The following is a 26,770-nucleotide window of genomic DNA, read 5'->3' on the forward strand; positions in this document are numbered from 1 at the left end:
GTTCAATTAATTGATTTATGCATGTGATCGAACATTGAGTTCGATTAAATTTTGTTTTCCGCTGCGTATACATGCATCGATCCCCAACAGTGGTATCAGAGCCACGGGTAATCGATTAATTGTCAACGTGTTTAATCGCTTTCAAAAGCATGCTTAATTTGTTGAATTGTTAAATTTTTGGCATTATCGAAATAGGGTGTTTTCATTTTAATTGAATATTTTGAATATTTTCAGAAATTGTAGAATTTGAAAAATCGAAAATTCTGAATTTTATTTTTCTGATTTTCTACAGCTGACCGACCCGGTCAGCACCGAAACAAAAAAAAAAATATTTTAAATTTCTGAAATTAAAATTAAAACAAATTGATTTTTAATTTTTGAAATTATTTCTCAATTAAGCCCAATTAGATAATTGATCCATTAATTTAATTTGAATTCAAGGAATAGTGTTGGATTAATTTATTAATTTAATTGTTAAATTAAATTTATAAATGGAACACAAATGTTATTACATGGCAAATAATTAAGGGTGGTCTCGTTCTTATTTGATTGCTTTATGAATGAAAGAGGTCCGTTAATTATTTTGCATTTAATCGTTTTAATTTATTAATTCATATGATGAATAATTGTAATTGAGTACGATGATGATCGTATGTCTCTTTTATAATCAATATGCGTTTCCACATTAGAGAACATAGTTGTAGGAATCCCAAACGATCATAACCAATAATTCTGATGAGATAACCATAACTTAATAAAAATCCCTCATTCTTAATTTCTAAGAATAATTATCAAGCTATAAAGGATAACCGATTTGTCGTTCTTTCTCTTTCCTTCTACCAACGATTATATTTTGTGTAGCCTCTCATAATAGTGCAGTAAGCCGTGTTAGCGGGGAGTGCTATTATGGGATAAGCTGTAATTTAATTGACATTAGATGGAGATACGGTTGTAGATAAAATTCTATTGGATTAATGTGGTCGGCTAGATTAACTAGGGACTGCATTAGTTTGATAGAGTTGGATCTATGACATCTCACATTGGTAGGCTAGACTTGACACACGAAGATTTTGATATTCGCGAGATTAACTTAGGTCATTATCAAGTGTGAGGTAAAACAATCTTTAGGGTCACATAGTGATGTGATAGATAGTACTCTACCTTTAGGCTTATGTAATCGGGCTAGATTAACTACGGGTTACATTTGCGCTATTGGACCTAAAGCCCATTAAGGAAAAATAAGTTTTCTCGTCTGTCTGCTAGAGGGTGGTGGAATTCGATAAAATTAGTGGGAGTACAATTAAATGATAAAAGTCAAAATCTTTAATTGCATTCATTAATAATGAAATATCTTTTATGTAAGTCTACTTAAAAGTTTCAGTATAAATGCTAGGAATCCCTTATCGTCAATTCTCGATACGAACAAAACTTAATGGCAATAATTACCTTGATTGGCTCAATAAAATTCGTTTGGCGCGTTTGCTCCAAGAGCAAATTGTGCATACTTAAATAAATACCCCGACCAAACTTCATGATAACTCGACTCACTAGGGAACCACCACTTATTAGAAGTGGAAGAAGGGTGTCCATTACGACGAAGTGTTATACGATAGCACCTAGTCGCCCAAGTTAGCAAGGAACTATGAGAACCACCTTTATATTAATGACATATAGGCTCGCCTTGAGATCGTGTGTGGTGAGAACATTATGGCAATGAGGTTCGCGGCAACTGAGGAGTTGATGTCTCTTAGACTGAGCTAGAGGACTACGGTCTTGAAGCATGGTTTTAAGATGACTCACTCTTAAAGAAGTTGTGTGACCACAACATCGTTCTCCCATCAGAGATCTCGGTATCTCATACTTCCATCACTCACTAACTATTATGAAACGTTCATAATTAGTTTCAACAAGAATATGGTTGAATCTCCTTTTGAAGGAGTTGGTCAACATGTTGTAATACGAGTCGGTTATAAAGGAAGAGAAGTATGTTTTGCATTTGGTAGTTTCTATATCTTTTACTAAGAATAGTTCAAAGTCGAAGAAGATAGCAAAAGGAAAATAGTTTCCGGCCTAGCAAAAGATAGACTAGGGGTAAATCAAGTATTCACAAGGCCAAAGAAAACAAGCATATAAGTGATGCTTGCTTCCAATGTGGAAAGACAGACCATTAGGCTCTGTAAACTGTAAGGAGTGTCTTGCTCAGAAATGTTCTAAGAAAGATACATTATTCATTGAACTTATATGAAGTATAATCCAATGAAATTTAGGGTAACCCGAACTCGATATAGAAGTCAAGACCCCGCAAAACTTTCGTACGCCCCGACTAGGTCACATCTCTTTAAGAAGGATGAACGAGTTTGTCCGTGAGGGATTATTCACCTTGGATGATGTGAACTCACTTCAAACTTGTGAATATTGTCTTAAATGAAAAATGACCAAGTCGCCATTCAAAGGGCAAATGGAACGTGCCGAAGGTTTCTTGGATTTGATCCATACAGAGATGTGTGGCCCACTAAGCGTTAGTGCAAGGGGTGGTTTCAACTACTTCGTTACCTTTACCGATGATTTTTCTATGTATGGTTTCGTGTACTTAATGAAGTACAAGTCTGAAATTTTTGAAGGGTTCAAAGATTTAGACACCAAGTAGAAAACCAACTTGTCGCCGTATTAAGAAGCTGCGATTCGATCGTGATGGCGAATACTTAAGCGCCGAGCTTATTAACTGTCTAAAGGAGAATAAGATTCTCTCTCTCAATGGACTCCTCCTGGAACTCCTCAATTGAATGGAGTGTTCGAACGTCGGAATCGAACCCTCTTGGACATGGTTCGATCTTTGATGGGGTTCACCGAGATGCCGGCATACTGTGGGGTCATGCACTCCTAACTGCCGCGTATTTGTTGAATAGGGTTAACACTAAAACAGTTTGTTCCACACCATATGAACTACAGCATACCCGATAATCCACTTACATGAAATGGCTAGTGGGAGACGAGTTGGATAGTCGATCCAACTTATGTCATTTCGTGGGGTATCTCAAAATTGTTTTTGATGCTTATTCTACTATCCCTTGAAACAAAAGTGTTTGTCTCGGGGAATGTCACCTTCTTAAAGAAGAAGTTTCTATGTGATAAAATAAGTGTATGGTAGAACTCGAAGAAATTCGAGAACCACGAATTGAAGTTCCAACACCATAAATAGGACAAGAGCCAATCAAAATCTAATCACCCATTAATGTACCTTCTCAACCAATTATGTGGAGATTCGAAAGGATCCATAGAGAACTCAATAGGCTTATCATCATCGAAGGTAGTCAAAATGAGTTTGACCACGGATATGATCCAAGTACCTTCAATGTGTCTGTATTTGATGCAGACAAGGGACATTGGCGTGAAGCCATGAAATCCAAAATGGATTCCATATATTCCAACAAGGTATGGACCTTGATGGATCCACCCAAGGGAATTTTTCCCGTTGGATGCAAGTGGATCTACAATCTTTAAGATTGGAATAGATGGAAAGGTATCGACCTATAAAGCTAGATACGTGAAAGATAGTTATACTCTAAGACAAGTTGTTGTCTATGAGATAAAGTTTCACAAATCGCTGTGCTTAAAATCCATTAGGACTTTGCTAGCCATTTCTGCGTAGTATGACTACGAGATATGGAAAATGAATGTGAAAACCACCTTCTTCAATGGCGAGATTGAGGGAATCAGAGTGGAACAGCCGGAAGGCTTCACATCTTGTCGAAATTGGCAAAATGTTTGCAAAATTCCAGCGATCCATTTGTGGATTGAACCTAGCATACCATTAAATTAGAATGTTTGATTCCACACGAAAATCAAAGGGATTTGATTTAGTGAAGAGTTCGAAAGAGCCTTAAGTTCACAAGAAGGTTAGTGGGAGCGCCATTACGTTTAATAGTGTTTTGTGTTGGTGGCATTCTACTCATTGGGAATGATGTAGGAATGTTGCAGTCAACTAAAACACGGTTTTCCACACGTTTCTCAATGAATGAATTTAGGGTAAGCTTCCTACGTATTAGAGGATACGTATTTATAGAGATAAATAGAAGAGGTTGCTTAGCTACCCTAATTCATATTATAGACTTGATATGGTTTATGCAGTGAAGCGTCACTGTAGATTTCAGTCTAACCCCAACCAAGTTAGTTGGATAGATATGAAAGAAATCCTTGAATACTTGCAAAGTACTAAGGACTTGTTCATATATAGTCTGTGGGGATTCCGAGTTGAAAGTAAAGTCGTTCGACGACTTTAGTGTTTCAATCAGAAATGGACAACTTTAAAGGACGTGAGGGATTATATTCATGCTTCATAGCGGGGTGCCGTGTGTTGGAAAGAGTTCCAAATGGAACATGACGGCGGATTCTACCTCCGAGGCTTAGAATAATGCGGCATTGGATGACGCAAACGTAGCAGTTTGGATTTGAAATTACATTCAAATGTAGAATGTATTTATTCAAAAGATCTCATCAGAAATCCAAGCTGATACTGAATACATATTAATTCATTAGTAAGAAAATTAGTAGAGGCGAACTTTAGTTCGAGAGATTTGCCTCGGTAAACAACATTCTAGATCCCTTTACTTAGCCTTTACACAGACCGGTCCATGAGAAACATCCAGAGTCGATGGGACTTAGGTAATGAGTAGTTGGCTTTAGGTCAAGTGGGAGATTGTTAGAGTATGTGACCAATAAGCCAACTAAGTGTTGTGTTTTCTCACGCTACTCGTAAATAATCTATTTCAAATTAATGGTAAAATACCTTTTGGCATTCTATATCTCTTATCCCAAGCAAGCAGCATAGATATAGTCCTAACGAGTTACTCTATTACTGTGAGTTGATCTAGTAGAATCGTGAGATAACTCAGCAATGTAATGTAACTGTTAAACCTTGTTCCTAGTCGATGGGTTACGCCAATAATGAGGATACCGGCCTTTCCCTTTTGAGACTAGCACTTAGTGTATGTGTACTGCGTCTCATCAGTCATCAGTGTTGTGACATCGGCATACTTGAGTGGGTTCTCATATTAGATGAGTTCACTGAACTCCCTCGCCTAGAAATCTATAAGTGGTTCCCAATCATCGAGAAATAGGTTTCTATGATATAGTTGTGCACCATTAGTCCTTAAGACCCAGACATCACTGTGACTTCACTAGAGGACCGACTGTATCGTGACCTGTCCCTGAGTCCCACCGCGGACCGCTCCAAGGGCCAACGTTCGTGCAGTCCGAGATCTCCAACCTTCGTGCAGTCCGAAATCTAGTGCGAAGTCTGTGCATTGTAGTAGGGGATTCGAGCGCTTGAGTAGTCATGGATGTCCTGTGTGTTCTGTCGGTTTGTAATCCATGGAATCTCCGGCCGGAGTTGATAGTGGGGTGATTAGGGAAATGTGTTTCTCTAAGTCACACACGAACGGATTATAACACCTAGAACGTTCGCACGGTTATTGAACTTAATAAGAGGTCTCGGTGGACCAATACCTCTAGTTCAATCGGGACATTTGCTGCGAAGGGATCGTACTGTACGTTAACTATATCACAAGGGTCTTGCAGGCACTTCATTTGTATCTAGGAAATCATGATGCGTAGTTGCTAGACGCCAATCTTGATTCGTTGGGCACCGATTTGATCGGCGATTGAGTAAAATGAGTTTTACCCTAATCGGGACTCTTGGGAGGAGTTCGTATAAGAAAAATGTGTTGTTCGAATCACAAAGAGTTGTGAGCCCAAGGCTAGCTTACACCTGAACCATTGAGGGTAACACTTCTCGTGTAACATAGATCCTTGAAAAACAACAAGCATAGATTAATGTGTTAATCTTTGCGTAGTTGGATGTCAATATGATTGAATCTAAGATTCGTAATTGTGGATTACGAGTTGGAATAAACGGAGAGAAAGAGATATGCGGAAATTTAGTGAACTTTCTAAATTGGGAAGTTTCCCGATTTAGCAGGTCCACTAAATTAGAAGTTTCCAATTTTGGAAATTGAAAATTTCAAAGAGGCACTCGTATCGACGAGGACTTTATGCTCGTCACAAATATAATTTTGTTATAATTTTGTGGACGATCGTTTGTAAGAAACGAGGCCGACGAGGGGGTGGGCTTAATGGATCAGTGGGTCAAGCCCAATGACTTAAGCCCATGAGGGTTATGAACCCTAGTATAAATACAACTCATATGATGAGTTGAGATAAGGATTTACAGCCCAAACCCTAGCCGCATGAAGCACGGCCGTCCTCCGCCTCACGGCTGCAGCCCCGCCGCCGCACCGCCGCACCGCCGCTCTGCCGCCGCCGCCGGTTTCTTCTCTTTTCTTCTTCGTCTTTATTCCCGTTGTTTTCTAACTCTTCTGTATCTAGTGTTGCAGTTAGAGTGGGTCTAGTTGTACGAGGTGAAACCTAATTGGAGAGGAAGAACGCAACTCCACCACCGCCAGCCCCGCACGCGCCGTCGCCGTTGCCACGCACCGCCGCCGCTGCACCTCATGTGCCGCCGTCGAGATCAGATCGGACCAGCTGCTGTTCGGTCGGTTCTTCGCAGCCTTGGAGTTGTTTAATAGCAGCTTGTACGTGTCTTAGTTTATAGATTTCGATTCGTCGAAATCTCACGCTTCCAGAGGTAAAATCGAAAACCCCTGCGAATTAATTCATAATTGGATTATGTGAATTAATTTGTGAGCATTACAATTATATAAAGAATGTATGTTTTCGATTTCATGATGTCGTATGCAAGCATGCTCGTCTTTGTTTTTCGTTTTATTTAATTTCGATTAAAATATGAAAAATTACCATGTGTATGGCGGAAGCGTTAAGGTACGTTCAATTAATTGATTTATGCATGTGATCGAACATTGAGTTCGATTAAATTTTGTTTTCCACTGCGTATACATGCATCGATCCCCAACAGTGGTATCAGAGCCGCGGGTAATCGATTAATTGTCAACGTGTTTAATCGCTTTTAAAAGCATGCTTAATTTGTTGAATTGTTAAATTTTTGGTATTATCGAAATTGGGTGTTTAATTTTAATTGAATATTTTCAGAAATTGTAGAATTTGAAAAATCGAAAATTCTGAATTTTATTTTTCTGATTTTCTACAGCTGACCGACCCGGTCAGCACCGAAACAAAAAAAAAATTATTTTAAATTTCTGAAATTAAAATTAAAACAAATTGATTTTTAAAACTTATGCTCGTCACAAATATAATTTTGTTATAATTTTGTGGACGATCGTTTGTAAGAAACGAGGCCGACGAGGGGGTGGGCTTAATGGATCAGTGGGTCAAGCCCAATGACTTAAGCCCATGAGGGTTATGAACTCTAGTATAAATACAACTCATATGATGAGTTGAGATAAGGATTTACAGCCCCAAACCCTAGCCGCATGAAGCACGGCCGTCCTCCGCCTCACGGCTGCAACCCCGCCGCTGCACCGCCGCACCGCCGTCGCGCCGCTGCTCTGCCGCCGCCGGTTTCTTCTCTTTTCTTCTTCGTCTTTATTCCCGTTGTTTTCTAACTCTTCTGTTTCTAGTGCTGCAGTTAGAGTGGGTCTAGTTGTACGAGGTGAAACCTAATTGGAGAGAAAGAACGCAACTCCACCACCGCCAGCCCCGCACGCGCCGTCGTCGTTGCCACGCGCCGCCGCCGCTGCACCTCATGTGCCGCCGTCGAGATCAGATCGGACCAGCAGTTGTTCGGTCGGTTCTTCGCAGTCTTGGAGTTGTTTAATAGCAGCTTGTACGTGTCTTAGTTTATAGATTTCGATTCGTCGAAATCTCACGCTTCAAGAGGTAAAATTGAAAACCCCTGCGAATTAATTCATAATTGGATTATGTGAATTAATTTGTGAGCATGACAATTATATGAAGAATGTATGTTTTCGATTTCATGATGTCGTATGCAAGCATGCTCGTCTTTGTTTTTCGTTTTACTTAATTTTGATTAAAATATGAAAAATTACCATGTGTATGGCGGAAGCGTTAAGGTACGTTCAATTAATTGATTTATGCATGTGATCGAACATTGAGTTCGATTAAATTTTTTTTTCCGCTGCGTATACATGCATCGATCCCCAACATTGGAACCATTTGCCTAAAATTTGAATCTGATTTTGAATTAATTCTTAAAAATGTTAGGCATGTTCCTAAACTAAGCAGTAATCTGTTATCTGTTGATATTCTTGAAGATAGTTGTTTGCATGGTAGTTGGGGAGATGGTTGTCAGAGAATCATGATGCATGATAAATTTGTTTTCGAAGCTGTTAGAATGCAAAATCTCTATGTGTGTTCTGCTGAACCTGTTTTGCATGCCAACACTGTTAATCATGACATGTCTATTATGTGGCATAAGAGGCTAGGTCATATAAGTGGTAAAGGTCTTGAAATTCTGCATAAGAATAATTATCTGAGTGATGATTGTGTGACTAATTTGCCTATATATGATTCATGTATCCTTGGGAAACAACTAAAGTCAAATTTCCTGTTTTCCCATTCCCCAATTCCTCTAAATGTTCAGACATACTTGAATATGTGCATGCTGATGTGTGGGGCCCTGCCCCAGTTCCTTCTCATGGTGGTAATAGATATTTTCTGTCTATTGTTGATGATTTTTCTAGGAAAGTTTTTGTGTTTTTACTCAAGAATAAATCTGATGTGTGTGAAAGATTTAAAAATTGGAAAATCTTGATTGAAAACCAAACTGGAAAGAAAATCAAAACTCTGAGAACTGATAGTGGAACTGAATTCCGTAATATTGAATTTGATACTTTGTGTTCTGAATCTGGCATTAAGAGACATAAAACTGTTGTGTATACACCCTAACAAAATGGTATTGCAGAAAGAATGAACAAAACTTTGCTTGATAGAGTTAGATCTATGTTAAATTCTTTTAGCTTGCAAAAACCTTTTTGGGGTGAGGCTGTTCTTACAGCTGCTTATTTGATAAATAGGTCTCCTTATGGTCCCTGCTTATATTTTAAAGAATCTGCAAAGATACCTGTGTTCTTGCTTATCTATGTGGATGACATGTTTCTTGCTAGTCCTTGCATTCAAACTGTTAATCATGTGATTAAATGCTTTAGTGATGAGTTTGATATGAAACTTCTTGGTGATGCAAAAAGAATTCTTGATATGGACATAATCAGAGACAAACCTGGATGTTCTTTATTCCTGAATCAATCCTCCTATATTGAAAAAAATCCTTGATAAATTTTCTATGTTGTCTGCCAAACCTCTATTTGTTCCTCTTGCCTCTCATTTTTTGCTAAGTAAGGACCAGTCTCCTAAGACTGAACCTGAAATTTCTGAAATGAAAAAAATGCCATATGCCAATGACATTGGTTCTGTTATGTATTTGATGGTCAATACTAGACCTGACATTGCATATTCTGTGAGTTTCTTGAGTAAATATATGTCTAATCCAGGTTTGCCCCATTGGGAGGCATTAAAATGGTTGCTTACATATTTGAAAGGTACTGTTAATACTGGTTTGATGTTTTCTAAAAGGCGAAACTGAAATTGAACTATGTGGCTATGTGTACTCAAACTTTGCTAATGATAGGGACAATAGAAACTCTTGTACCTCTTATGTGTTCACCTTGAATGGTGCTTGTGTTAGTTGGAAATCTCAACTCCAAAACATTGTTGCTCTCTCTACTACTGAATCTGAATATATAGTTGCTACTGAAGCTATAAAAGAAGCCATCTGGCTTAAGGGGCTGTTGTTGGAGATTGATATTCTTAATTCTAAAGTATTAGTATTTTCTGATAGTCAATCAGGAATTCAACTGTGCAAAAACCCTGTTTTTCATGATAATACTAAACACATTTGTGAAGTTCCATTTCATTCGTGATGTAGTTGAAAAAGGGGTTATTGACCTTGAGAAAATTCCATCTGAGTTCAATCCAGCTGACATGGGAACAAAATGCCTGCCTTCTAAAAAATTATGTTCTTGTTTGAAAAAGTTGAACATTCTTTCAAAACCTTGACTTGTTGTGTGCTAGTTTATAGTCTGTGTGACTTGATACTTGTGCTTTCTTTGTGATTGCTTGTTTAATCTATTTCTATGTGAATAAGATTATGTTTTCTATGTGATTGCATTACTGCATTTTACTTTAAATGCATGTGAGTTGTATTTTGAGTGAACATAACATGATATACCTGTATGAACTATGTGTTCCTACTTGTGTGTCAAAAATCAGCAATGATGACTTCCAAAAACTAAGAAATTTTCACTAATGATTCACATTTGGTCCAAGGTGGAGAATTGTTGTTTTTTGGCCCAAATGTGTTTTGGGCGAGATAGCCCAATTACCCTCCTATTTTATACACCACCATTTGAGTTAGGCCCGAGAATGAGTAAGTGAGCCCAAGTCCATATCTGAGCTAAATCCATCCGTTGGATTTCTGGCTGAATCTGGACCGTTTATTCCCTCACTTAAATACTCTCTTCTCTCTTTTATTTTCTCTCATTCTGAAACCCTAGCTTTTACTTCTTCTTCTCCGCCACTCCTGCTTCTGTCTTCTTCCTCCCTTGTACTACCTTGACTGTTAATGGCTGGAGGTCAAAGAGCATTGTACATAGCTGACTTTGACCCTCCAGTACAGCCTTCACCGGCTCTATTTGACTTCAGTCCCTATAAATACTGGCATGGAGGTTGGTAAAGGATAAGACACAGATAAAACCCTACACTCGACCTAAATCTCCCAGTTTTTCTGTTTGTGAGTTCTGAAATTGCGGTTTTGGTGAGTGGGTAAGCTTGAGTGCTTGAACTGTTCTTTCCTTCGTGGTATTCGGGGTAAACTAGGGTTTGTGTGTTGAGAGAGAAAGAAGATTTGTTCTTCTTGAGGTACTCTGGTGGTGTATAGTGAAAGTGTGAATCTGTGTAAAATTGGAAGACTGAGCTGATATTCTCAATCTATTTATCTTTCAATTTTGTTCACCTTTTATTTCTATCTTTCTGTTATACATAAGTAAACATTCTCCTTGGAAGTAACCAATACTGCTCAAGGGGAACTTATACTAATGTAGGCTTTATGGAGCTGGGCAGTTTGATACCCTACACCCCAAAACAACGATGCCTCTCAATAAGAGGGAGGGAGGTAGAGAGAGAGAAAGAGAGATTTACTGCATCGTTGTATTTGGTAGTGAATTGATTTTTGACATCACTGGCTTGGATATAAAGAACAGGAGAGACAATTGTGATGGGTCACCTTTGCGAGGTGTTTGGATGGGAGAGTGAAACAATGGGGTGAGATGGTGCAAATTTTCTAGACAAATTTATGGGTAAGTAAGTAAAATCACACAAAAACTAATTGCGTTAGTTTTTCAAGTGTTGACAAAATATGACATGGACCATTTTGTTAAATTTTGTAGTTCAAGGGGATGTTTGGGACAAACCTAATAGTTCAGGCTTGTAGAGGTGCAAACTGTACTTTCCCTTATTCTATTTTAATCTTCATTTTTTTCCTATTTTCTAACCTTTTGTTTTCTTAGCAAATCTACCAGAGTGTTATTGATAATAATCCGCAGTGATGACAACTTTTGTAAAAATCTTTTTTTTTTTATGATCATTTTTCTCTACTAATTATCTATTTTTTTAACTTTTAAAATACTATTCCATGCATTAAAAAAAAATACTAGTTAAATTAAATACAAGAAATTTCAACCCTCTTTATTTTAATTATGAAAATCCTAAGCACAAGGATTTCACTATTCAAAATTATTTAATTTTGAAATACAACTGCTATTGGACTTCTAACAGAGTATTCGGCAGTATGCCACCTAATAAATCCTTGAGTACTACTATTCATCACCCCTTTGTTTGTTCTTGTGAACGTCACACTATAGCTCGATTTATCGCCCAACTTCGGAAACACGAGTTTCTTAGGTTCCACTTTCACATTAACACCGTCCGGTGAAACAATCTCGACATCATACGACAAATTAGCCTTGCCAACATTCGTCAATGTTCTCGTATAAGTTTGAGGAGTCGATCCAAATATTATCGAAAACGAGGGATAATTCAATTGAGCCTCAGGAATGCTCTTCTCTTTCGAGCAATCCACCTTACGTCCAACGATGATGCCGACTTCTTGGTTCGTGTAATTCAATCCACACAAATAAGGGATATAATCATCAGGCATGATATCGTAAACCAATCCCGGATCATTTGCCCGTGAAGGATTAACATGGCCCGAACCAATAGTAAATACACTGGCGGGCTGCAGTTGTTCATCCTGTATCGGTTTGCCTTGGAGGTTCACTGAATCGGCCGTGGTCATAGTTGCGGACTTGATGGCGGTTGGCGACCAATCAGGATGCCCGCTTTTGAGCAACGCTGCGACGCAACTGAGATGCAGGCACGACATTGATGTACCCGAGATTATGTTGAATGCCGGCTTTGTGTCGGTTGTCTTTCGAACAGAAACGGGCCAAGCTGAAAGTATGTTAACTCCAGGACCAATAATATCGGGCTTCAGAATTCCAGGGCTCGGTACATTAGGACCCCTTGAGGAAAATGCGGGCACTGCTGGAGCTCGATTATTACCGATAACAGTTCCTTTAAACGACATTGTGGCTGTGGGATTCGAAGTCGAGTTTAGGTATGCTTTTAACTTAAGGCTATCGGCATAACTGATTTGCATTGCCGGAAGGAAGTGTGGCTCATCAAAAGTTGTGTCCCCAACGAATTCATCATTCATTAGAATCATAGCAGCGCCACCGGCACTGTTCACGATTCTTCCTTGTTCGACTATAGTTACTAAGTACTCCGGAGGCCGTCCCGCCGGTGCGTTGCCGAAGAATCCGGCGCCTCCGACAAAATTTCCGGCGGCTATTCCGGAGGTGTGCGTGCCGTGGCCGATGTGGTCGATCAGTGGTAGCGCAATTCCACTATTCTGGTAGAAATACCTATCTCCGATCAGCTTGTTGTTGCAGGTCCATCGGGGGGAAGTGAACTCGCATTTGCCCTTCCATTTTGCAGGCGGCGGCGGCACCCCTTGATCGCCCAACGAGGGGTGGTCCGGCGTGATTCCGGAGTCCACCAAGCCGATGATGATGCCCTTTCGTAGTTTGAAAAAATGCCCTTAAGTTATATATACTCTAGCTAGGATTTAAACATTGAATTCCAATATTATCCTTTAAGGACCGTAATTTCATTTTATTTTCTCACTTTCTTCTTCGGCGTGTTTAATTTTTTTTTTCCCTCTCTTCTCTCTTTTCCCAACATTAATGAGGTGGGCAACAATGACGTACTACAAGGAATAAAAATGTAATCATCCCTTTCAAATGTAATTAACCTGCACTTGAGGGATGTATTGGAGATATTCGTATTAATTAGTACATTTAACTAACAGCTTAAACTTTTGGTTGAAATGGTCATTCAACAAATATGAGTTAGTTTTAAGGATCATATACATGCAACAACAATATGTGAGTGGCCAAGTGGATTAATCATCCATGTCAAGCAGCATATATTGAGATTTTCAAGTCCACATCAGATTTCCATCCAAAGTAACAGCAAAAACTAACTGCAGGACGGAAACAACAAAAAAAATGACATCTTTAAGGACGAATAATGTCTCTCCAACTTATTTGGTAAAATATAAGGAAGAAAAATGTAATAACCCCTTTATGTGTAGAGATATTTGATTTTTTTTTTATTATTGGAGTGAAAACAGTCACTTTTCTTTAAATATTTTTTTTTTCAGTACAACCTGAAATCTAAATCTAAATCTAAACTTATTTATTGTTACCTCGCGAGCATGTGAAAGCAATATTAACTATTTCAGTTTACATTTTCGTTCTGGCTATGTTCTGCATAGAAATGTGATATAGTATACAAGATGTAATAGAAATGTCACCCTCTTGATTTATATTATGAAAATCATATGCTCAACAATTTCACTATTCAAAATTATTCAATTTTTAAATAAAACTACTATAGGACTTCTAACAGAGTGATCGGCAGTATACCACCTAATAAATCCTTGAGCAGTACTATTCATCGCCCCTTTGGTTGTTCTAGTGAACGTCACACTATAGCTAGACTTATCGCCCAACTTCGGAAACACGAGTTTATGAGGTTCCACTTTCACATTAACACCGTGGGACGAAACAATCTCGACATCATACGATGAATTAGCCTTGCCAACATTGGTCAATGTTCTCGTATAAGTTTGAGGAGTTGATCCAAATATTATCGAAAATGATGGATAATTCAGTTGTGCTTCAGGAATGCTCTTCTTTTTCGAGCAATCCACCTTGCGCTTCACCACGATGCCGACTTCTTGGTTGGTGTAATTCAAGCCACACAAATAAGGGATATAATCATCAGGCAATATATCGTAAACCAATCCCGGATCATTTGCCCGTGAAGGATTAACATGGCCCGAACCAATAGCAAATACACTGGCCGGCTTCAAGTGTTCATTCTCGATCGGATTGCCTTTGAGGTTGAGATGATCGGCCGTTGTCATAATAGCGGACTTGATGGCGGCTGGCGACCAATCAGGATGCACGCTTTTGAGCAGTGCCGCTACGCCACTGAGATGCGGGCACGACATTGATGTACCGTAGAGTATGTTGAATGTTGACTTTATGTTGGTTTTATTTTCGACAGAAACGGGCCAAGCGGCAAGAATGTTAACTCCAGGACCAATAATATCGGGCTTCAGAATTCCGGGGCTAACTTTATTAGGACCCCTCGAGGAAAATGCAGGCACTACTGGAGCTCGACCGCTCCCTATAACAGTTCCTTTAAATGACATTGTGGCTGTGGGATTCGAAGTTGAATTTACGTAGGCTTTTAACTTAAGGCCGTCGACGTAACCGATTTGCATTGCCGGAAGAACGTGTGGATCATCAAAAGTGGTGTCCCCATCGGATTTATAGTTTATTAGAATCATAGCAGCGCCACCGGCTTTTTTGACAGTTCTTCCTTGTTCGACTCTATTTGATATGTGATCACCACTATCGCACAGAACTATCTTTCCTCTAACATCGGTGTTGAAGCTAGAAACACAACTCGACACTCGAGGGTAAACGAGGTGTAACTTTCTGATGGAGGGAAAACCGGTGCCCGTTTCGCCCTCTAATTCCTCCCCGTTTCCGAGCATTGCGGTGGCTACTATCTTCCGGTCGATAGTGCTGGCCCCAACAGTCATAACCCACGGGGCCTCATTCGACAAAGACTTGATTTTCGGGCCGTTGTTTCCAGCGGAACAACTGACGACGATTCCCCTCTCGATGGCCCGGAAAGCTCCTATGGCCATAATATCGTTAGGGAAACGGTGGAGATATGCACCACCGAGGGACATCGAGAGTACGTCGACGCCATCCTCGATGGCGGCATCCATGGCGGCCGCTACATTACTTTCGACGCACTTGTGGTACTTGCATGGTTGATACATCGCCACATGAGCGAGCGGCGCGATTCCGGAGGCCGTCCCGCCGGCGTTGCCGAAGAATCCGGCGCCTTCGACGAAATTCCCGGCGGCTATTCCGGAGGTGTGCGTGCCGTGGCCGATTTGGTCGATCAGTGGTGGCTCGGTTCCACTATTGTGGTAGAAGTACCTAGCTCCGATCAGCTTGTTGTTGCACGCCCATCTCCGGGAAATGAACTCGCATTCGCCCTTCCATTTTGCCGGCGGCGGCGGCATCCCTTTGTCGGCGAGCGAGGGGTGGTCCGGCAAGATTCCGGAGTCGACCATGCCGATGATGATGCCCTTGCCGTAGGTCGAGTTTTTCCATAGGCCCGTGTTTTGGTTCAACCCCAAGAATTTGGGGGAATGTGTGGTGTGCAGATGCAACATCCTTTCGGGCCGGGCCGAGACGAAACCCTTCATCTGCCGCATTGCTTCCACGTCAGCTGCCGATAATTTGGCGGCGAAACCGGAAATAACATGTCGGTATCGGTACAATATTCTTGGCTGGTCAGTAGTACTATTGGTCGAGGCAGCTGCTAAATTAGTATTCGTTGGCAAGAACGAATCGTAAAACGTTTCGAGATCGTCGGATGTTTGTGCAGGTTCAACATGGACTATGTATACATCAAGATTTTCTGCTTTGAGAAATTGATTTAAATTGAGTATGCAAATGATACATAGAAATGAAGTGAACCCCATTAATGAAAAATTGAAGAAATTTTTTGATTGTTGTGAAGAAAAATTGAGATGAGGGGATTAGTTTATATAGATAGGCCTTGGAAGGAAATCAAATTCTGGGGTCAAACAGATAGAGTTTAAATTAAAAACGTGGATGATATAAATGATAGTAAAATGAATTTAATTCCAAACTAATCATATGTTAATAGGAAAGACTAAAAAAAAAGACTATAATATATGTATTTAATGGAAAATAAATAGCAAAAGGAAAAGGATAAATAAAATTGAAGACTAATACTATGATTTATAAAATGGAAAATAAATATCAAAATAGGAAAAGGATAAATAATAAAAGTCGGATAAATATAATATTAAATTTTATTTAATTATAAAAATTGCTTAAGTTTTTTGGGTTTTTTGCTTAATTAAATACAATCAACTTAATCTGAAACTAATACATCACAAAATGTTTTTTTGCTATATTAAACATAAAATATGTATTTCTATTTTGTCTTTGAATTTTTTAGTTATCGTCGAAATTTGAAAATTCAATTTGAATTAAAGTCGGCGGAATTAAATATGAGGTTCAAAACTATCTTATTTGGGAAAAAAAAAAAAAGAAAATAAATAGAAATATAAATAAATTCAAACACAGAGAAAAGGTGTGAGCTCTAGATAGAGAATTTTGTCCATATATATTTTGGAATTAATATCCACCTGTCAGAAACGCAACGACAGATATCTTATTACATAAAAGAAAAAAATACTAGAGCAACCTAAGAAACACTAATGATATATTTGTAATATATATATATATATATATATATATATATATATATATATATATATATATCTCTCTTCTATTTCGCAGTCATTTTTTTCTAATTACTTTCACACAAAATCTCGACTAACACAATCATAATTCATATTTCTATATCTTTTTAATTGTTCTTATTATTTTTATCTCGTATTTTCCGGCCCATGTTCTCTAATTTTTCTTTATTTCAGCTATTTAATAATCGATTTTATATTATCAGAATTAAGTTTTAAAGAAAAAACACAAATAATTTTTTTTATAATTGTTATTGTCATTTATTAAATAAATAAGTATTTTTACATTTGAAATGCTATCCCGTGCATCGCATGGGATAAAAAATGCTAGTTTGTTTTTAATTCTAGCGAATGTTGTAATTGTATATATAGATAAATTTATTTTGGCTTATATGGAATCATTTGACTTTCAATACAAAGCATTCAAATTAAAATATAGAAAATGAGTGGTGCTACTTCCACCTCCAAATTATCTCAATTCACCACCAAATTTATTTAAAATATCAAAAATACCTTTAAAATTTCCAATCCCTCACCCTCTCATGCTTATTCATTCTTTCTCCTAAATATAACTAGTGTTAATGCAACAAATCAATTCCAATTGATAAAATAATATTTTAATAAACGTCCAATCTGAATCAGTTTCTCGGTGAATTGTCCTGAACGACCCATTTTTTAAATTTTAATCCATGGAAACAACAATATCAAAAATCTCGTTTTTTTTTTCTTTTTAATTATTTCTAGACAAGCATTCTTTATTTAATTTATTTTTCAAAAAACGTGAATTCTTGCTCCATGTGTTTTTCTCTAACGAAGGTGTCTTTCACTTAAGGTGGAGATGATGAGATTTTGTGGTGAAGATTCCAGTTAATAAGGTTGAATTTTTTTGTGAACATTGTAATTAGTTTGGTGGTGTACAATTTTTAAATTTGTACAAAATATGGTGTGAAAGAGGAACAAAATGGTAGAATAGAAAATATATTTAATTTGGTGGTGAAATAAGATATTTTGAGGATGAAAATAGCACGTCTCTAAAACAATTATTTTTAGTTGGAGAAATGCTTTTTGGAGTATATGCTTTAAAAATGGGTGTTGTTATTTGCAGTGGGACTTTTAATGAAATTGGCTTATTTGCAGCGGAACCTTTTTCATTTTTTTTTTCAATTTCTCTCTCCTATTCCCAAATTCTCTCTAGAAATTTGAATTTCGTAAGTTTTTTCGACTTTGAAACTGTAGCAAACGAGGCTCGATTCCGGTAAATTTTCAATATCCTACTACTTTTAATTAGTTTTATTTCCAATTTAGATAAAACACATGTTTAGGATTAGATCTAGCAAAATTTCGATTTTTTTTTTTTGAATCTCCTGTTTTCTGGAGCACTGAAACTCGAAGAAAATTCAAGTTTTCCGTGCTCTGCAGAACGGGAGATTCAAACGGCTTGAATCCTCTGTTCGGCAAAGCACGGGAACTTGAATTTTTCTTCGAGTTTCCGTGCTTCAGAAAACGGGAGATTCAAAGTCGTGTTCCAGAAAACGGGACCTTCAAACTGTTTTCTGAATTTTTATTTTCAGAAAAAAAAAATTAAATATGAATCACTCGTATTGTAGAACACGGGAACTTGAATAATCTTCATGTTCCCGTGCTCTGCAGAACGGAGGACTCAAAAAACATGAAGTTCCCGTTCTGCAGAACACGAGAACTTGAAGATTATTCAAGTTCCCGTGTTCTGCAGAACCGAAACTTAAAGTTTTAATTTTTTTTTAATATTGTTTTTTAAATATCGAATTTTGTAATTATTTAAGGTACATGATAACACATATTTTCGGATTATTGTACTCGTTTGTATATTCATCGTCAAATTTTTCGTCAAAATCACCATCATCACCCTACCAAATTATAAAAATTAGGGTAAATTATAAACACCCCCCTGAGGTATGGTTAAATTACAAAACCCCCCCTCTTGTTTGGATAATTACATCTACCCCCCTCAACTATGATTTTTTCTTACACCTCCACCCTTATGGTGCCAAATTCAACATAATCATCTAGATTCCGTGGAATGTGCTCTAGTTTGTACTCGTTTTGTGTAAAAATACAGTTTACGATGCACCACAAATTGATATATACAAGCTAAAAATCACATATTATTATCATCTTGCTTCATAATGTAGAGTTTGAATGTGATAAAACGGGTACAAAAGTGATAATATTCCATATAATCTCGAAGATTCTACTAAATTTGAGGAGTTGAGGGGGTGGTTGTAATTATCCAAACAAGAGGGGTGTTTTTGTAATTTGACCATACCTCATAGGGTGTTTGCAATTTACCCTAAAAATTAATAATACAAAGAAATAAAGTAAAAAAAAAAAGGAAAAAAGAAAAAAAAAAAAAAAAAGAAAAAAAAAAAGGAAACCAAAACCTATTCCCGTCCTTTAGGGTACATGTACTTACATTTTTTTCTTTGTTTTTCATATTCCACGTGCTGCACATCACGATCGCCATACAATTTTTTTTTTTGTTTAACTTGTAAAAGTAATGTGGATCGGCTATCGAAAAATTGTTGTTTTGGTTCGAATTTATCGAACAACCTTCAAATTTTAAAGTTTTCGACTTTTTTTAGTTGAGAGAGTTTCGATTTTTTTAGAAAGTTAGAAAATTGACAAATGAGACTAACGCTACATATAAGCCAATTTCAATAAAAATCCCGCTACAATTAGCATTTCAGTTAAAAATTGATACCTTATTAAATAACACTAAGGAATTGTGAAATGACTTAACGATGAAAGGTCATTGCTACGGTGGTGATCGAAGGTGTTGACAATCCGACACCTTGAAGCCTACAAAACATTTTTTTTTTAATTTGAAGAAATAATATTTTTACATAATCTAACATGAAAATGGTTTTTGTGTATAGGTTTCTAACCAAACATTTTTATTATTCTAGGTTTAGGGGTTATATTTTTTTCACCATTAAGCTCATCCTTTTAATATTTATTAGGACTAAATACAAAAACACCCCTGTACTATGTACTTTGTATCAAATATCCCCTGTACTATCCATAAATACAAAAACCCCCCCTGCTGTTACAATTTTTTCTTAATCCGTTAGTCGGACGTTAAAAATAGTTGGAGGGAAAGATTTGTTGGTTTAGCTTGACGAAAATACCCCTGGTAGATTCCATAAATATAAGTGTTTATTTGAGCCACTTTCTACTAATTTTTTTCTCGCATTTTCAATCGATTTTACTTAAGAAATTTTGTTCTTTTCTCCAAAATATCTAATTGCTTAGATTTCTCTAATTTTCTGAATAAAATATTTTATTTTGTAATTTTGATTTTTTTTCATTTTTTCTTAAGCTAATTTATGGTTAGCAATAAAATTTGCAATATCTATGAAATAACAATTGCAATATTAATTAATCCACTAAAAACACAAAAGTACTGATCATCACTACTACATCTATTTAATCCACCAAAACCAATAGAATAGACAAAAACATACATTGTAGTCAAAAGAACAATAAAGTGTGTTCATCAAAAGCACAACAAAATAAACCTATTTTAAATACCAGCCCATCAAAATCAAACCAAAAAAAAACTTCTTTACCAAAAGTGAAGTAATAGAAAGTCAAAATTCCCCATTATCTGCAGTGCAACTGAACTTGTTTGATCTTGATTGTTGTACTTGTATCTGAGAAAAGAAAATGTAAATGGAAGTTCTTGTATAACTAAATTGCAATTACATCATTTGCTTAATCATGTACCTGTATATCTCCATCTTTACCACTAGTATTGTTGTGTGATCCTCTCATTGACTTCTTTGCCCGAGCATCATTCCTCACTCACGTGCTTGTAGTTGCATCATGTTTGTGTGAATTCTAATAGTAAAAATAGTGAAAAGTCCAGTTTAAATTAGTACAAAGTTCCAAAGTCTGAATAAGATTACCTGTTGTGGAAGACTAAATGTATTAAGTTGTGGAGGCTTCAAACCATTTTGCATCAGCCCAACCCCATTCCAGTTTCCATATCCAAGGCGTCTACTTTTTTCACCTTTTGATCTTGCTGCAACAATGGGAGCTTGTGTTGATGCTTGTGTTGATGGAGCACTGCCTTCCAGATTTTTAGTTGCCTACAAGTGAAATAACATATATTAATTACAATTGAAATAAAAACCAAGAGATATAACAAATCAAATATTTCTTACCTTTCTTTTCCTTCTTTTTTGATTGTTGACAGGTGGTGGTGGCTTCTTGCACCTTCTTTTGTTGTGTAGTATCTCCACAATTAGAACATGTTTGTGTGATGCCATTTCTTGTTAATTTTCCACCCACACTTATCTCATCTGGACCTTTCTTCCTCAACTTCTTAGGTCGACCTGGTTGTTTTTTAAATGGAGGCATGATTGGTTGTTCGTTACTTGCATCCGTTACCCATTGTGAATGGTCTGGTACTGGATTTATTGTTAAACTATAGGCCCTCTTATACATGTCCAATGAATAGTAACGGCTTACAAAATCTTCTGGCTCCTTATGCTCCATCAGAATTGCACAAGTAGCATGCATACACGGTATTCCAGTCAACTCCCATTCTTTGCAACTACAAGTTTGTCTGTTCAAGTCCACATCCCAACCCTTGTTTCCCATAGTGACTTCCCATTTTCCATTTGCAGAAACATGACACTCAAAATCCAGTGCCTTGTCTTTGATCATATTAACTTTATCTTGAATTCTTAGACATAATTTCCCACTACACTTCTCAACCAACAACCTCTTAGTATGGATTCTACACATAAATTGTTTTCTCATTGTCGGCTACATAACTAGGGTCACTTTCATCTTCATCTGCATCAATACCCATAACCACCTCTGCATCAGCCCCCATATCAACCTCCACACCAACACCCATACCCATCTCTGCATTAGCTTCATGAGATGACATTACATCACATGATATATCAATATCAACATCTTGTAGGAACAGATCAACCTGAAACACCTTTACATCACTATATTTCTTGAACATCTGAAGAACACCACTGTCACTATCCAACAGGTTCAATCCATTTTCATTAGGCAACTTGTACCAAATAACTGTAGTAGCTGATAATTGAAGTTCTTTGATGATGCCAAGCATCTCAAAGTATGACATAAGATCAGCTATCATTGAGACCATCGCTCCAACATATTCAAAATCCATATTTGAGAAGTTCCCTCAATAATTAAGTCTAAGGGTAAATAATTTACTGGACATTCCTGCAGAAAATAAAAACCCTAACTGTTACTATCAATCACGAAAAAATGAAAGTACAACATATTTCTCTTCAAAATTATACTCTAAACCCTAAAAAAAATTCTATAAAAAAACCTCAACTTTTTTCCGCAAAAACCCCAAAAAACGATCTTCGGAATTTTAACCATAAATTGTAAATAAATCGTAAACAAAATATCTATCAAGAAAAACGAAAAATAGTACATATTTATACTTGAAAATATACTCTAAATCCTAAATGTTACTTTTCATAGAAAAGCCTCAAATAGTTTTGGAAAATCCAAAAAAAAAAAATTAACAGAAGATAAACCCTTATTTTAGGGAGAAATACTCTTTAGAATATATACTAACCTTTGCCTCCGAAATTTCTGGGAATGAATAGCCTCACCAACAATTTGTGAAACTAAAACCTTCGCAAAGTTATCAAGCTTTTGGAGAGAAGAATGTTGTTGTTTTTGGAGGAAGACAGAAGGTCTTTTTTCTCCAAAAAAAAAACAAAATAATAAAATAAAGAAATAGATGTTGAAGACGTGTAAGTGAGAGAGAGAGAGAGAGAGAGAGGATTACTACTGTAACAAATAAGTTGAGGGTAAAATTGTAGTTTCACAAGGCCATTTAACGTCGTCATCTTTTTACCGTTGATTGTTAAAGATAGGGGGTTTTGTATTTATGGATAGTACAGGGGGGTATTTGATACAAAGTGCATAGTACAGGGGTATTTTTGTATTTAGCCCTATTTATTATAAATAAATGAAACATTCATGTATATATGACAAAATTACCCCCAACTCTTTATACCCAATTCTGAATTGTAACCACAATTTAATCAATTTAATCCGGCCTTGACTTTTCAAAAAAAATAAAAAAATTTGGACATTTTTTTTCCGCCGCTGGATTCCGGCGTTGACTTTTTTAAATGTTTTTTTCTTTTTTTTTTCTTTTTCTTTAAGTAAACCGCTAAACGTTGACCCTAATTGTGCTGTCACTGACAGTAAATTAATGTAATTATAGACAGTACATTAACATAATTGTACTGCCGTTGACAGTACATTTATGTAATTTTCTGCCGTTGACGGTAAATTAACGTAATATTATTAATTTTTTTTGTTATTTTTTTTTATAATTTTGTTTGATTTGATGACAAGTCAACGTAATTATATTACTGTCGTTGTCAGTAAAATAACTGTAAACACAATAATATTACTGTCAACCACATCAATATTATTATTTTTTTGGGTTTTTCGTTTTGTTTGAGTTATTCACGGAGTAACGTAATAATATGATTGTCTATTATTATAATTAAACACAATAATATTACTGTTGTTATAGTAATATTGCTGTCAACCACATCAATATTATTATTTTGTTTGGGTTTTTTTGTTTAATTGAGTTATTCACGGAGTAACGTGGTAATATTACTATTATTGTAATATTATTGTGGTTGACGGTAATATTACTGTTGTTATAGTAATATTACTGTCACTCACAATAATATTAATTCTTTTGACTTTTTATTATGTTTACATTTGTTGAACGGTCACATAGTAATATTACTCTATTACACAATAATAATGAGTTTTGTTGTGTTAATATCACCGTGCTAGAGATTAGTATAGCAATATTATTGTGTTAAACTGAAGTATAGTTAATTTTACTATGTTTAATAGTAATATAGTTAATATTTTAGTGTTAATCACAGCAATATTGTTGTTTAAACGAAAAAAATATATTATAGAAAGAAAGAAAGAAAGAAAGAAAGAAAGAAAGAAAGAAAGAAAGAAAGAAAGAAAGAAAGTAAGAAAGAAAAAAAAAATCGAAAAAGTTAACGCCGGAAACCTCTAGCAGAAAAATCAGGAGGAAAAACAGAAAGAAAAAAGTCAACGCCGAACACCGGCGAAAAAATCATGAAGAAAAAAAAAAAGTTAACGCTGGAGAACGGTGGTCAATGGCAGTGACGGGCGAAATTGTCCATAAACATGTGTTTTTGGTCAAAATTGAATAATTTGTGAAATTCGGGGTCAAATTGAGGTTAAATTAAATTAAATGATGAAATTGGAGCACATTAAAGTATGAGGGGCTATTTTAGTCTCTTACAAAAATTGGGACCATGTGTGCACTTTTTTGTAAAGAAGTTTATTGTCTGAATTTGTTTATGAAAAAAGTTTATTGTCTGAATCTCTTTATGAAAGAAGATTTTTGTAAAGAAGTTTACAAAAATCGGGACCATTGATGGGTTTATTTGTAAGGAACCCATATAAATATCAGTGTTCTAAAAATTGACCGAGGCGGCAGATTAATTGGTCTCCGTGGCGGAGGCGGTCAAAAACCTTTACGATTTTAGTGTAGAAGTTTGAAAAATCGGTTTTTCGTCTGTGAGGCGGTCCGAGGCGGTCTGAGGCGGTCCGGGGCGGTTTGAGGCAGTCAAACCTATATGGCGGGTCAAAAATCGGCCATAAATCGGTCAAAACTCGTTTTTTTTATAATTCAAAATAAAAGTTGAGATTTAAATAAACAAAATACGATTTTATGTTTTGGTTTGTTTATGTTAATTGTTATTGTTAAAAAACTAATGATGTATGCTAAGAATGTTCAAGAATAAATGTAAATTCAAAAAAAATGCCTTCTTATTTATATTTTATAAGGATATATATGTATTACGATCTTATTATTATTAAACTTTTATTATTTTATCAGCATATATAAGTGATGGAGAATAAATATGTTTAAATATATTTTTATATGTTTTAAGTATTTATAAATAATATCTAGAAATATATTATATTATATTTTAAAAATCGATTTATTTTCGATTTGTCACCGATTAATCACCGTCGCACCGATTAATCGTGAGTCGGTCCCTGACCGCCTCCGACCCGATTGCCGCTTTTTACAACCTTGATAAATATAGACAAAGTTAATGTTTATGATATATTTATCTCCGGCCTTTAAAACACAGTTCATAATTGTAACCCTAGTTTAATTTCAATCTCATCATTTTTTACCACGAAATTTGATTTTGATTTTTTTTAAATAAAAATTTTATGAATTTTTTCCGCCACAGATGATCGACGTTGATTTTTTTCCCTTTTTGTTTGTTTTTTTTTTCCGCCGCTACTGACCGACGGTCAACACAGGTCTCCCGCGGTGTTGGTTTTTTTTCTTTTTGATTTACTTTCACCACAATTATATTATTGTTAACCACGTAAATATTATTTTTTATTTTTAGTTTTTTGTCGATCGGTCAACGTAATAATATTATTGTGGTTGGTAGTTATTACTATCTAACATTTTAAAATTATTGTGGTTGCCAATCACATTACTTTCAACCTCATTAATATTACTATGTTTGTCACTAATATTAATATTACTGACAATGTTACTGTCAGTAACAAAAATATTAAATTATTGACTTTTTATTATGTTTGCATTTGTCGATCGGTAAACATAATAATATTATAGTACACTAAATTTATTATGTAACGTAATGATTTTAATGTGACAATATTATTGTGCAAGATAGTAATATAACAATATTACTGATGGAGGTCAATTTAACCAGGCCCGTTCCTAGGAATTCGGGGGCCCAAGGCGAACTATGTAGATCTTTGAAACGGGGGCCCCTAGCATGGGCAATATTGTCTTTATTTTTTTTGTTCGAAGTATTAAAATATAGTAGGTTAAAAAACTTGGGGGTTAGGGGGCATCGCCCCCGATTTTTTTTAGAGGTGTTGAGTCATGAGTGTAAGTTTTACACTCAATTTATATTTTCTAATGAGGATTTTTGTGGAATTTTATTGATTGAATGATGTTTAATGACTTGGTTATTGTATTTTATGTACAAATTGAAAAATCGGACGTCTAGAGGATGGAACAGTAAAGCACGGGCATGAAGGCAAAACAACCAACTGCAGACCAAAATAAGAACTGAGACGATCGTCTGGAGATTTCAGCTGATTCTTCGACGGCCGTCCCGAAAGGAAAAAATAATCTAATAGAAGGTTAAGACAGTCGTCTGAGAAAATGAACTAAATTCCGAACAGTCGTCCGAAGTTCCCCAACGACGCATTATAGGAATTTTAATTGCACAAAGAAACTCCTATATACAGTAGAACCAGGGCTATTCCTGGGTGATTGGAGGCCCTGGGTAAGACTTAAAACCGAGGCCCTAAATTCCGATATATATATATATATATATATATATATATATATATATATGTGTGTGTGTGTGTGTGTGTGTGTAAGATATGGATGTACTAAATAAAAATGGGTATTAGAAAAAAAAAATTTAATTTAACAAAAATAATTTAATTTTGTGTAATAAAAACACCAATATCATAGAAAAAACAACTAAGTTTAAACTGTAGAAACAAACAATAGAGAAATATATAGGAGTGCAAGAAAAATTAAATTAGAGTAAAACAATGTACATGAGAGAGAAATGGTAAGAGGACAAAAGAGATTGGGTGAAAAAAAAATAGAGAGAGGTAAAGGACAAGATGGATTGGGTCAAAATAATTAATGTGGAAAGTGGGGGTTAAAAAGTT

General features: G+C 36.1%; 2 protein-coding genes and 1 pseudogene across 2 annotated transcripts; all 3 read right to left on the bottom strand.

Moving 5' to 3' along the window:
* Positions 1-11,738: 11,738 nt before the first annotated feature.
* On the bottom strand, positions 11,739-13,251 carry LOC105966949 (subtilisin-like protease 4 pseudogene; annotated as a pseudogene).
* Positions 13,252-13,913: 662 nt separating this feature from the next.
* LOC105966746 (subtilisin-like protease) lies at positions 13,914-16,147 on the bottom strand. The gene has a single exon (XM_012991327.2). The coding sequence runs from the start codon at positions 16,145-16,147 to the stop codon at positions 13,943-13,945; it is 2,205 nt and encodes a 734-aa protein (XP_012846781.2). The 3' UTR covers positions 13,914-13,942.
* Positions 16,148-20,356: 4,209 nt separating this feature from the next.
* On the bottom strand, positions 20,357-22,111 carry LOC105971162 (uncharacterized). Its single transcript, XM_088818262.1, has 4 exons — positions 21,163-22,111; positions 20,905-21,087; positions 20,723-20,836; positions 20,357-20,649 (listed from the first exon to the last, which is right to left on the bottom strand). The coding sequence occupies exons 1-3, from the start codon at positions 21,265-21,267 to the stop codon at positions 20,801-20,803; spliced, it is 324 nt and encodes a 107-aa protein (XP_088674388.1). The 5' UTR covers positions 21,268-22,111; the 3' UTR covers positions 20,357-20,649; positions 20,723-20,800.
* Between the last annotated feature and the right edge of the window lie 4,659 nt (positions 22,112-26,770).

Source organism: Erythranthe guttata, chromosome 5 (genome assembly GCF_056151865.1).
Source record: "Erythranthe guttata isolate IM_541 chromosome 5, IM_541, whole genome shotgun sequence".
Lineage (NCBI taxonomy): Eukaryota > Viridiplantae > Streptophyta > Magnoliopsida > Lamiales > Phrymaceae > Erythranthe > Erythranthe guttata.